The 13713-nt window shown below is 38.4% G+C and overlaps 1 protein-coding gene across 1 annotated transcript in view; it reads left to right on the forward strand.

The window, feature by feature from the left end:
* Nucleotides 1-13713, forward strand: part of REEP3 (receptor accessory protein 3) — a 41743-nt gene that overhangs the window by 9585 nt on the left and 18445 nt on the right. Inside the window, exon 2 of the mRNA XM_062579736.1 lies at nucleotides 9838-9910. Coding sequence (XP_062435720.1) covers nucleotides 9838-9910 — 73 coding nt within the window. The remainder of the gene's footprint in view (nucleotides 1-9837; nucleotides 9911-13713) is intronic.

The raw sequence follows: 13713 nt of genomic DNA on the forward strand, positions 1-13713 counted from the left end.
GAAATGTTTCTCTGGCAGCCTTATCCTTATTATATAACATTTTCTAAAGCACAGTGTCATAAAATAGAGCTCATGCTATGGGACAACTTCCTTAAATGTCAATGTTAGTATCAGCTTTCATTTTTAAATTTAAAATAATTGTAGTATTAACTGTTTTTAGCCAGCTGCTCCATGGAGGGGTCAGAGCATATGCTAAATAAAAACAGAAAATATCTACTGATAACCTTGAGATAAGGAGATGTGTTGCTCTAATTGTAGAGTTGATGGCTTGACTACTTAAAAATGAAAAATAAGATCAGTTGGTTGCTTCTGGCTGACCTCTATTATTTTACTGTGCTTCCTGGTCATTTAAAAGCATGGCTCAGTAGAAGGAAACACCCTTACTATGAACAAAGTCTCACTAGGCTCTCTGAAGGAGAGCTGGGTGAAAAGTAGGGGTAATATTTTGTAATTGTTGGCTAGTTTTCCTTGTGCAGTCTTGCTCACCTCTGGCATAGCTGGCTGCGTTGAGGTCCTAAAGGCTGGATGAGGAGCAGTTAACAGTTGTAGCAACAGGTGAGTTCAGGTGATTGGTCTTGGGGGAGCTGTCTGTTTCTTTTCTATATGTGCATGAGGTAAGATATTAAGAAAACATATTTGAAGTTTTTAATGTGTGAGTAGCTTTGGAAATTAATATTTAGTGAACGGGAATAAAATTCTGCTATTAAACTTGAGGTGAGAGCTAGATGAATGACCTTACCTGATGAAGGTTACTCTGTATTGAGGTCCTTCACTACCTGTTCTTTATCATGTCGAAGTGTTATAGATGCCTTTCTGTTTCGGTTTCACTGTGTGTGATTGCTTAGAAGTTATGAGATCACACAGAGTGAGGGAATCACCTGATGACTGCTTATGTCATTGCTGATCTTAGTAAGTATGTAAACAGGAAATAGTACAAGGATATTCAGCATGTTGTTACAGTAGTTGGTTGTTAACATGCAGACATGTTTGTTACAATAAATGAAGTAGTAGACATGCAGAAAAGTGACTGAGACTTTTATAACAACTGCTATACTTAATATGTTTTCTATTTGACTTCCAGTCCTCATTTTTGAATCCTCCTTGGTGTTGGGTTTGCTGGGCTTTTTGACTGTTTTGAAAAGGGTATGACAGCTACTTTATTTTGGTATTGTGATGGTATCTTTAGATTTATACACTGTGTTAGAATACATCCAGGTTATCCAAGAGAACAAGAGATGCTGGTTGGTCAGTCAGTTCTGGACTTTCTTTCTAAAGCTACACTATACCACATTTCTCTTCTGTATGGGCACAGTGACGCCCTGTGTGACTTGATGCTGGCACTGACCTTGACACCTTAGGAGAGCTGTAGGATTAGCAGAATTGGTCTGTTGCCTGCAAGATTGGGAACGGCCAGCCTGTCTAGGCAGGCTGCCTACCTAGGTTGCTCTGGGGAGACGGACATGCAGTAGCTTCTCCCAGATATATCTGTGGTTTATGTGATCTGTACGTGAACAGAGGGTGTGTTGTTTCACAGGATATGCATATAGGTAATGCCCTATCAATGTTGAGAAAGCGCAGTTGGGAGAGCTGCGTTGTTAGAGCAGTGGTGCATGTCGTCTGTGTGAAAGTCCAAGTCTAGGCTGACTCAGTGGTGGAGGATAGCCTGGACTTTGCTCTGGGAGTTGTTTTTAGGAATACCTTGCTCCACACTGGATCTCCACATAGATCCCTACAAGAGGGCTATCATAACACCCCTGAAATTGGTCCCTTGAGAGAAGAGGGCTTGAGAACATAGATCTGGCATAGATTGCTGGATGACTGAACTGGCTTGGTGGGCAGAAAGCCATGGATAGGCAGAGTTGGAAATTCAAAGTTAATTTATCCCAAAATAGATTAGAGCATCTACTCTGTGTGGGTGTCAAGTTCATTCTTAAGACCACTCTCCAGGCTTTGTGTTACCTGACGGTTTGTAGCAGCAAGTAGAATGAGTAACAGGCAACCTAGAAAATATTATGAAGGTTTACTGTGCTTTCAGTTCTTCTTGAGCATGTGTAAAACGTGGGACTTCTTGGGGGGGTGCTTCTATAGGTAAATCTTAATTGAGGTGATGCATACCGATGTCTACTTCATGGTGCCAGCAGATCAATCCTCATTAGAATTTGAATAGAAGTTCTTTGCAAAGTTAATGAGTTAACTGAAGGTGTGTTTTCTCTTGTCATCTAAATCTTGTTTTGTCTAATAGAAACCGGTTAGCCTATGCAAATAAGTGATCAACCTTACTGATAGATCTTACGTGGATTCCAGAATAACCCTTACAGAGAGTATTTTTGTAAATTTGCGTCCTGTTCTAGACTTATTTCAAGGTTCAGGCAGGCCTGTTTTCTGTATTGAGAGAAGCTGCAGAATATTTGGCAATAGATCCCTTACTTTGGGGTTAGTCAGTAAGATAGTATTCCATTCATATTTATGTAATACATTGAACAGGGCTTGGAGCTCTGTACTGGAAAAAGACTTAATAGTCCCCATCAGATTGCTTGTAATTGATTTATTAAACAAATGTTCCTGACATAGGAAACACTCCCTTTCTAGTGAGATTGTCAGGGAAGTCAATTTTCAATTTAAAATTCAAGGTGATTTCTGATTACTTGAGTAATTGTGCTGGTTTTGTTATGGTGTGCTATGGAAAAAAGCTTGCAGTTGCTTTGGAGAATTTCAGTTTCCTAGGCAGGAATGTGTATTTAAAGTGTTCTTTAGTTTTTGTTGTCCTTTTGAGTGTATTTATTTGTTAAAACTTATTTTCTTTCCCCCTATGAATTTTGGGGATGAAGATTGCTGTGGAGGTTTTAGATCTGTTTCTGATCAGTTTCCTGCCTTTTGGTAACTACAGTCTGCTGACGGAGTGGCTTCCTTAAAGGTTTGCTACTGTTAATGGACTTGTTGGTTTCACAGGTTTTATGTGATTTCCACCCCCTCCCCCCCCCCCCCAAAAAAAATGTAATTTGGTGTGAAGTTCAGGAGTTTCTCACCATGTTCCCCTGTCCCTGTAACAGACTAGAATTTCCATCCAAGTATATTCTGTGAATTGTTCTGATACATACCTCTGAGTGTTGGTGAGGGTGTCGTTGTCTAGTGCAGCCCTTCTCGAGAACATTATAGATGAATGTCAGGCTGAGCTTTGTTTAAGCATATAAAAATCTAGGAAGTGTCTGGCTTAGACCAGAACTTAATGCCTATTTGTAACCCTTTGAGGTAGGCATGACTCAGTCTTGCTTGTTCCTTCAGATTCTAGGGTTTTTTCCTCCCTGAATAGGATTCTTTCAAGTACCCTGTTTGTCATATTGTGAACATGAGATTACTATACAGAGGTGGATAACAGGTATAACTTTGTTCATTACAAATTAAGTTTACCACATTATAGCCAAAAATACAAATTTTAAAAGGTCAAGAACAGCCATCTGAAGTTCCAAGTATTCTTCTTGAGACATCTTCTATTTAGTTTCCATTGGAAAAGTTCTTATAGATGGAATCTTGCTTAATGTAAACACTAACCATAATGTGGAATAGGAATTGTGGTTCATATAGAAGCAAAGGAATACCAACAAGATCAGACCTAGTTCATGCATAGTTACTACAGTGCAGTTAAGACTTTGATACCACACATGCAGCAGAGTCGTCTGCGTTACTTCTAGTATTTCTGTGTTGTCTTACCAGCTCTTATAAAACCCTGTATGTGTATGCTGGAACAGAAGATGTTTCTGTCATAACTTCAGGGTAAACACTGCCATTGGGAAGGAGAACTGGGCTTAGTCAGTGTAGGGAAGCATGTCAGGTGTTTATATTCACTTCCACAGTTTTGTGGAAATGGAGAGGGAAACTTCTGATTTTCGAATTTACCAGATGCTGTCAAGTGATCCTGCAGGATGTGGGTGCACACTTCCTGTGCAGATGCACGCATTAACAAATGTCTGTCTCTGTATCAGTGTATCCCAGATTTTCAGTCTGTCTGGGTGGCCAAATCAGTGTCATCTCTATTAGCAGCCTTGTTAAGGAGAGGGAGCTTAGCAAATAACTCCCTAAAGAATTTCATACTGAATGATTTTCCTTAATAGCTGTTGTTATTATGGAGCACTTGTGGCTCTTTCTGCATATAAGAGGAACAAAAGAAGGAAGTTTTGGACAGTGATTCTTGCTGATGGTAATTCTTTAGCAATGTGAACAGACAGATCTTAAATGCAGTGTTGGTTTAATGGCTTAGTGTTTGGAGAGTCTGGATGCAGGTAGTAATTTGGACAGACTTGGAGGATTTCATCTGATTTTTTTGTTTTTTTTCTTCACACAAGCTTTAAGGTTGTTTATTATCCAGTTTAAGTATGTTCAGTGCTAGAGTATGGGTGTACAGGTGACTTGGCTGATTCTCAGTTATCAGTCAAATGCAGAATTGGTTTCTCTTGCTTTTGAAATGTGTTTTAAAATCATGTACTTTAAAGTGATTTAAACTGTAAGATAGGATTATGTAATAATGCGGAGAGCAAGTTATTTCTTTTACTACAGGTATATGGATAAAAATACATTGTTCAAGGCTTCATCCTCTTTTTTCTTTTGCTTTACATTTTGTTTTTAATCCTGTAGGCTTGAGAAATGCTGCTCTTTAAATGAGCAAAATATCTTCAAAGGAAGTGGCATTCCAAAAAATGCTCCAGTAGTTGCTGAATACAGCTGAAACTGAAATAGCTATGTGTACAACTGGCAGCAAAATTACATTAGCAAGCAGGATTAGCCATGTATCTACTAGTGGGAAAAAAGTAAATGACATCGCACTCTGAAATCTGTTTCCACTTGTGGAAGCTGGCTTTATGTGCTCATATCCACTATGAAGTGTGAACTGCATTTAAAAAGAAATACATATATGCACACACCTTTAAGTTCTTAAATCTACAAAATCTTGGCATAATCAGGCACACTCTTGAAGCATGTTTTATGGTTACTGAGAAATACCTAGAAAAAGGATACACTTGTGTGGCTGTAGGTGGTGGTAAAAACTGAGGACTTTTCAATATTTATTTGAACATCAAAATTATTAGAAGATACTGTGCTGTCTGTGCTGTGGCAGTGACACTGATCATGCCAAGGCTTCCTACTGCTACTGTTCTGTGTTCTTGCCCGATCTTCAGTCAGCTACAGTGAACTCTCTTACTGTTTTTGTCTGTATACTAATCTATGACATACAGCTTGGGGGCAAAGCTGAATTTGCCAGTGAGTGCAGCTCAAAGGTCAGCAAAGAGAAGGCTATATATTTTGTATAAAATTAAGATATAGTCTGTTAGCTTTAGCTGAGATGGATGATTGCTGCCCATGTGAAGGAGGTGGTGATGCCAAAGTCGGCAACAGAGTTATGGCATGCTTAGTGTCAACTCTGGACATACGGAAATAGAAATTCGTTCCTATTATTACTGGCTAAATGTTTTTTATATTCTTCCTCCTTTTTGGGGGAGAGAAGGAAGGGGATGAAAAATCTAGTTGCACTTGATCACTGGGCAAGTGACGAAGTTCTAGTAACATTTCCATGTTACAGCAATGTTGAACACTAGTAAATAACATTGTGTTACTTAAGCTGCTTATTCTTTGATTTTAATAATGAATTCTAGAAGAATTATAAGAATCAAGTAGTAAAAGCTGATAACCTTGATGCTTTTCCCCACCTCAATTCATTAGATGTCAGGTCTTAATGGAGCCCTTAAACTAATGAGATACTGGCTACTGGAAGCTAACATTATTTTAGATACTGCCTTCATGTTTTTAATTTGCCTGTGTATGTGTGCATGTGTATGGTGGGGTTTAAGCAAAAACAAGCATACTTTCGAATTTGAGGTTTTCATCATGATGCCTGTAATGTTCTCAGACATGAACAAGTCACTATGCATAATGAGTAGGAAGTAAGTGGGATTTTTCCAATTCTTTATTGACCAATATTGAATAATACTTTTTTTCTAACTAGGAAGTCCTTCCTACCAACTTAATTTATGGTGTTTTCTTGTGCTAGTGCTCTCAGCTTTTGAGGACTTCTTTAACTTAGCTGAAAGATCCTCTTACTGTAACTATAAGCTTCTTACTTGAAGATCAGTTATTACAGAAGTAGTGTTTTCAAGAAATTTCATGCTATTCCAATTCTTGTTTCTATCACGTCTTAGAATGTTACATTTGGGGCATGAGTTGATGTTTAAATTAAAAAAATAAATAATTTTTAAATAAATAATAAAATTAACTCTTTAATAAAAGCAGTATTACTTGAGGATAGTGTAAATGGAAAAGCATAGACAAAAGAAGGAATCTGCTAAAGAAATTGAAACTGAACCTGACTCTATTTCCTAGGCTTCACAGGAGAGAGCTTAAGTATGCAATCCACTTGTAGCTATATGTTAATTTTAGACCAGCTGGGGATGAAGTGCACACTTGGCCAGTAACTTCTGGCATATACTTATGCAACATTTTGACTTAGTGGTTATTACATTCAGGAACCTCTATTGTGGTTTTTTCTCTATGCAAAGAAACTTTACCATCAAAGTCTGTGCTACATTATTAGGATTAATGAGGCTTTCTTTATCTCTAATGTTTTATGGTTGTAATTTCAGACAGAAGAACAAGGAAAGGTGAAAGCCATTAGAGCTGGGTTGCTGAACAGGGTGTACCACAGGGACAGAAGAGGAAGAGCTCTTGTCTACAGAATTTCATCCAAATTAAGGGTGTTTGATCTAATTTTCTTTCCATTTCCAGATCTCATGCTACTTGGGAGAAGTGAAGCTTTTAACATGCTTTATCAGGATTTTCTTCTATTTGAGAAGAATAAAATCATTCAGTGTTTTTGAACTGGTGTGTTCCTTGGCTTTAGGATGAAAGGTCTTTGGATTGTAATAAATTGCCGTGTTTGGATAGGCCTCTACAGACAAGTATGCTGAACTGGAATTGAAATAGGCAGGGCTTTTTTCAAGATGCATTTTCACACGTGGAACTTGTAGGTGAGCTCTGCTACAGTGAAGTGGCAGCTTAGCCTAGACTTGAACAAGTGCTTGAGGAATTACCTTTTGTCAAAGTTCAGCATTGACTGAAATTCTGAACATACATCTCTGACTATAAACCACAGCTTTAATTCATACCTTAATTGTTCATGAGAATTGCAGTGGTGAACAAAACTGCCGGTATGATATATCAGTTATGTTCTTCTGTATGCGCTGCTGCAAGAGTTGTGCAGTATACTATCCCTTCCCATTAGAGGAATCCTGTCATGTGGATGTTTTCAGGTGCTCTTCAGCTCCTTTGCTGCTGTCCGGCTTTAATGCTTTGTTGTATGGAGACAGGCCCCAAGCGTGAACAGGTTACAGATGTCCCTCAGAAGCTTTGTTCAGATCTAGTCTTGTGTTTTAGAAACTGTTGCATTCTAGAACAGGGCTACACATCATTAGCTGACTTTTAATCTTGCTTATAATCAGGTAGTAATTATTTTTTAAATTGAATTTGGGACACTGGAAAATTATTTTTTTAAAGACTTTGGAAGGTAAGAAAATACAAGCTCTGTCAGAATAATCTCGTTCTGTAATTTCTTATTGTAACTGATGAGGAAAATACACATTTTCTTGGAATAACTGAAAGTTACATGCAGGAGAGGGTGGAAGCTGTATGTAGGATTTATACACTTGATTGTGTCTAATTTGGGGCTTTTCAGTGCAAGGAAGGTGTTGATTAACTTGAAGTTTAGCAGAGGCCACCGAGACAGTCCAGGGCTGAAGCACATGACCTGTGAGTAGAGTCTGGATGGGCTTTTTCAGCCTCGAGAAGAGAATGCTTTGGGGGCCCTAATAAATAGCAACCTTCCCATACCTGCAGGGCTGTCATTGGGAAGACAGAACCAGGCTTGCTTTCTTGCTGTGCGACTTGATCAAGAGAGACAGTGGTCATGAGCTTGAGTGGGAGGATCTGACTGGGTTTAAGGGAAAGGTTTGCACTATGAGGTTAATCAGGTATTGGCACGGGTTGACCAGAGGTTGTGAAATTTCCATGACCTGACTGGACAAAGCTCTAGGTAGTGTGGTTCAAATCTGATATACAGACTTTGCTTTGAGCAGGAGGTGGGACTAAATGAGTTCACAAGGCCTTTCCAAGCCTGAATGGTTCAGTGGTGGTCTTGCCGCAGTCTTTCTGCACCTTTCACTTACTGCATTTATAGCTTTATATTAATATGTCTGTCTCTCAAAACAGTAGACCTCCTCCCACGTGTAACAGATTGCTTTGTGAGCTACCGGGGTCAATTTTGTACACTGAAGATGGAGAAGTATTGTGTCTATGGTATCACTGATGTTGGAAAGTCTCACCATTGTTAACAATTTCATATTTTATTTTCATTTATGTGCTATGTTTTGCTGTTGGAGGTGATCGACAGTGTTCCAAACCGGCTTCCTTACAAGCAGAGGTCTATTACCTGTGTTGCAGAGAGGTGTTTGGAAGACAGGATATAGCAAACTGGTTGACCTGTCAAACTTGCTTTGTCTTGTATACCAGGAAAGTTTGCCTTTGCAAATAATATCCTGTAGATGATGAAGGCTCCTGGAGCAGTTGCAAGAAAAGTCTACAGTTTCTTAGAATTCTTTACTGGGCATAACAAAACAAAATTGGATTGCACCATGCAGCTTTCTGTAGGTCAGACAGGTGGAAGGATATATTTAAAGTCATTTGACAACTATAAAACCTTTATTTTTAGTTACTAATTTTAGAGAACTTTAACCATTTGGATTGAAACTTCACATGACTAAACTGCCCCAGCCGTATTCTTCTTGAAAACATGATGTTATCCATCTTCCTTAGTGTTTAATGTGAGAAAACAAATTACTTTAGAGTTCTGAATTTTCTTAGGAGCTCTCTAGAGATCACTGGAAGTATAAACTTCTCCCACATAACCATCTTGAGCATGTTGGAAGTATTGCTGCAGAGACATAGCCAGACTTTCCTGCAGCTGTTGCTTTGGGCCAGTCAGAGGTAAGGGCAGGTGACTGCCTGACTACTACAAAGTGCAAACTACCTAGTGAAGCAAAAGTATAGAGCTCTTGGATTTGTCAAGGAGATCACAACTACTGCTGTTCACTTTATCATTAAAAAAACTGTTCCACCACTGTGACCAAGACTTCTGGTTGGAAATACTGTGTAGTAACAAATTGTCATTAAAGCAGATCTGTCTGCTCCTGTTCTCAGCGTGGATTGCTTGGCACCCTCTCGTCCTGCTCTACACTGTATGTTTGATAAATTTTAAGCAGAAATTGTCTGTCTGAGCAAAGCTGGATTAGTTGCCTTTTCTGCATTTCCATGTGTTGCTGTTAAAGTGCTAGCAAAAAGAGCTGATGTTTCATAATGCTCACCCTGTCTAAAAAAAAAAATCCTTCAAAAATCATCTTGTGGGGAACTGAGAGCTCTCTAACAACTATTTCTTTACTGTTGTCTGGCATATCTAAGTGTGATAGTACTTCTTTTGTGGAAGCAGTCTTCCGATATGGACAAGCTGCAGGGCTGGTTTTGCTTGTAGCTGAACTAGAAGAGCTACTGGTTTTACACTACATTTGTTAAGAGGCAGATTTAGGAAACTGCATGGTCTGCAGGGACTTGCCTGTTCGTGCTACTTTATTTTTGTGTGTTGCCAAATTTATTTTGAGCAGCCTGTAATGTGAATTTTTTCAAGCTATAGAACAGATTTTTTTTTTTTTAATTGAGTTGGTTGGATCTGTGTAATGATGCATTGTCACTACTTTGTCATGTACAACATAACAGATTCTAAAAGCTCTCTTTGTTTTCCAATAGGCTGGTGTTTGGGATGCTGTATCCTGCATATTACTCATACAAAGCTGTGAAAACAAAAAATGTGAAGGAATATGTAAGTTTTTCCTTTTAATTGCTTTATTAAATGCTTCTCATGAGGTACAACTGAAATTTTCAGTGTGCAGTGCAATAAATCATATGAAAGCTTGTTATCATAAGGTCAGTATTAGATTAAAAAGAACTGCAATTGCAGTGGCAATCCTTAACTTTGTTTGAAATGCTAAAGTTAAGGTTTCTCAGACTTGTCACTACTTTATTTAAATGTTTCCAATACGTTATGTTTTATTAAATACTGTAGTTAAGATTTTTAGGTTTTTCCAACATATGTGCCGTAAATAGTATTGTTTGCATTTTAGTGCCCAAAGTAATGCACTGTTGGGGAACAAGAGGGTCTCCAATTCTACCAATGCCTGTTGTATAAACTATGAGAAATCGTTTCTCAGTGAACGCATGAGCAGTAGCAGCGCTTTAACTGCCATTGTATAGAGCTTAACAGGGGATACAAAAATTTCATGAGGAAAGGATGACTCTGCCTAAGCTATCACTTTTTGAGGAGGATAAATGTAGCCTGAGAAGGAAGAGATTTGCATACAAAGATGTGGAGAGCAAACAGAAGAGTAAGGGAGGAAAAATAACACATTAATTCTAAACTGCAGTTGTTGTAATTTGCTTACTTTTCAATGTGAGCAATGATTGCTGCACGAACGATATATGCAGTGGCAGTTGCAAGGAGCTTTGGTCACCAAATTATTCTTTTGTCCTAAGGGATAGCCTGACTTGATTTTTTTTTTCTTTTTTTGCAACTAACCTATACTTTCTTCTGAAACTTGTTCTGAATTTGGTTATCTGACTTGGGGCAGCGAGTCAATATTATTGGTTATGTTAACTAAGCAGCTGTAGCTGCTGCCTAATGCTGCTTCCCTGATGTGTGATGGCTTTGCGCTGTACCTGCTTGTAGGACTAGAATGCAGTAGCTGCTGCTGTCTTTGCATGTCTTGCACTTAGTCTGGTCGCTTCCTCTAGGCTCCAAAGCAGGTGTCCTTCAGTACTTGATTAGAGCTTATTTATGCATATACAGTTAGTGCTCATCAGAGTAAAGCTTCTGGGGGGGAAAAATTCCTCAGAAAGAAGAGGAGAATTTCTTCTGTCTCATAGTTACTTCACCCTTCCTGGAAAGTATATAATATGAAGAATTTATGATCTGCTTCCTCTCTCTCTCCCTCCCTAGGAAGATCTATTGGGGTCAATAAGAGGACAGTGATTTTTGAACTTAATATATGAAGTCACTTAAGTTAAGACTATGATTGCCTCTTAAAGTATGTTTTCTAGAAAAATAATGTTGTTCCTAAAATACTCTGATGTTCACACTTACCTGACACTTAATGTCTAGTTAGCTATCACTTGGCTGATTTTCTTGATCGCCTTTTAGAGATGCCTGTCACTAATGCAAGACCTATAGTAGAGCCTGTAATCATATATTACGAATGTGTATTTTAATTTGATGTAAAAAAAAAAAAAAAAAACACTGCTCTTCAGTCACCTGTGGTCCTTGACCAGACCCTGAAACTGCAGCTGCATACAAAATGTTTGTGGGGCTGAGATAAATGAGATATATCACATTGTTCTTAAACTCTCCTTAGCTGTCTGAGCATGACTCCATGACTTTTCCCAAAGGCAGGGAATAGCAGTGATAGCCCAGTGAATTACCAGTCTGTTGCTTGTTGATGTTGAGTGTCCAATGAGATCTTGGAAAGATCCATGGCTGGAGTCTGATGTGCTCAGCTGGGTCACTTCCTTTTGCAGCAAGGGTGTAGGTTAATGGCAGCCTTCAAAGTGGCTCAGCTCTACTGTCAGTCATGTTGTGGCTCAAGCACAACTTCCTTTCTATGTGTGGCTCAGAGCCATCTGGTTTTTGTTTGCCCATTTGCAAATGTTTTTTTGTGTGAAATTCTGGACTTGGCCACTGCTTTCACCAGTGACTAAACATACTGACACCTTGACTTGCTGTGTAGGTCATAACACAGCAAAACAGTTAAAGATTACTTCTGAGAAGATAAAATTCTTTTTTTTCTGCTGATTTTGTTAATTTAGGCTTGTGAACTCAGATTCTAGCAGTTAGGATCTGTGGCTTTGAGGAGGCTTATTTGTTCCTGTAGTTCCCTAGTTCTAGTGGAGTTGACTCAGATCCTTGAGGAGAAGGGTTTTTCCAGATTATGGATTTCACCCCCCCAGCCACTATTAAACTAAGTGCCTGTAATAAGCATCTGAAACAATTTAAAATCTGAACACCCAATCTTCTCAAATCTTAGGTTCAAAATCATGACTTGAAAGAATGCACTTCAGCCAAAACCAACAGAGTGTAGCGCTTGGATGTTAGAAAAAGAGTCCAACAAAACAAATCTGTAGTCACCCTTTTCAACATATAAAACAAAACCTAATTAAAGCTTTCTGTAATTCTGTCTCTAAGAGTTTAGCTGATCATATGGTCTTTTAGGCAGTGATAAATACTTATTCCAACTCTTAGTTTTTTTTTTTTTTTTGGTCGGGTCAAAGTCGTTCGGGTTCACATGTAAATGATAGTTTGGCACATAATGTATTGCTTGTCTTAAATGTGATTTGGACCAGTTCTGTGAGAGTCTTTGCCTAGATCTTAGCAAGGTTCCTGGCAGATGCCAGGTGCCCTTCTGATGGATGTCCTTCTGCTGAGCATTTTCCACTAGCAATTCCCATTCTCTCCTCTTGCTCCTAATTGGATAAGTAGATGTTGATTAAGGAATGAGTAGCATGGGTATGAAATTGAAATGTAATAATATGACTACATAGTGTATAACATGATGGGGTAAGGGTGGGTGTTAACTTTATTTTTTACTCAGGTGTGGCCTCTGGCTTGCAGAAGAGTCACCAGTCTAAATCTCACATGACCTGTCAGAGATGACTTCAGCTGTTGTGTACATTTGTTTTAGCTTATTCAAGCCTAAAATATCTAAATCCTCTGAGTGACTGAAGTGAAAAACGTCATCACATGACTGAGTTTCTTTTCAAATTGAAATGCAGAAAACTACTTAAGATCTTAGTCACAACTCGAGTTGTGACTAAGAAAGTGTTTTGAAAGTATAATGCGTAGCTATGAAATAGGCAGCAGTATAGTGTGAGGTTTTGAGTACTTATATAAGTTCACTTCAAAAGATTGTTTTAAAAGTATAGACTACATTTGAGCAACATGCTGTGTAGAAAACTAATTGACCTTTTGAAAGAGCAATATGAAATTAGGGCATGAATTAATGTCTAGTAAATGCAGTGTTTAATACTTTGAGCATAGGCCAAAAGAATTGGTAGTCTTATATTGCAGATGAAGCAAAACTATTGCATCTGGCTGCAGATGATGTCATTTTTTTTCTTATTTTTTTATACTGATAGCATTGGAATTTTTTGGTTTAGTTGAATGTGTAATAACTAGAAAAACACAGTTGTGGTTTACACTGACCTATTCTGGAAATATGCTGCTTTTGGCCACTGGTCATCTGGAGAAAATAAATGCATGGAACTACTTCTGCAATCTTTATTCTGAAAGAAGCAATCAGTTTAGGAACACAAATTTGGACAGATGTTCAAGAAAAATGAAATAGAAAAGAGGACTAAAGAGTCAGCTCAATTGAAGAGCATCATTTGTTCTCAAGGGATGTACAGTATAAATTCTAGTGCCTTGGGTGAGGCGGTGTGTCTCCAAGACACTTAGATGTGAGGTTTTTTATTAACAAGAATGTTGTGGCTCTTGACATAAGAACAGAATTGCAAGGTTCCATGAAAATGTTTTTGTCCTGCCTTGCCCCAGTGTCAATGTCAAAATGCCAAGCATGC

The sequence above is a fragment of the Rhea pennata genome, chromosome 7, assembly GCF_028389875.1.
Source record: "Rhea pennata isolate bPtePen1 chromosome 7, bPtePen1.pri, whole genome shotgun sequence".
NCBI classification, from domain to species: domain Eukaryota; kingdom Metazoa; phylum Chordata; class Aves; order Rheiformes; family Rheidae; genus Rhea; species Rhea pennata.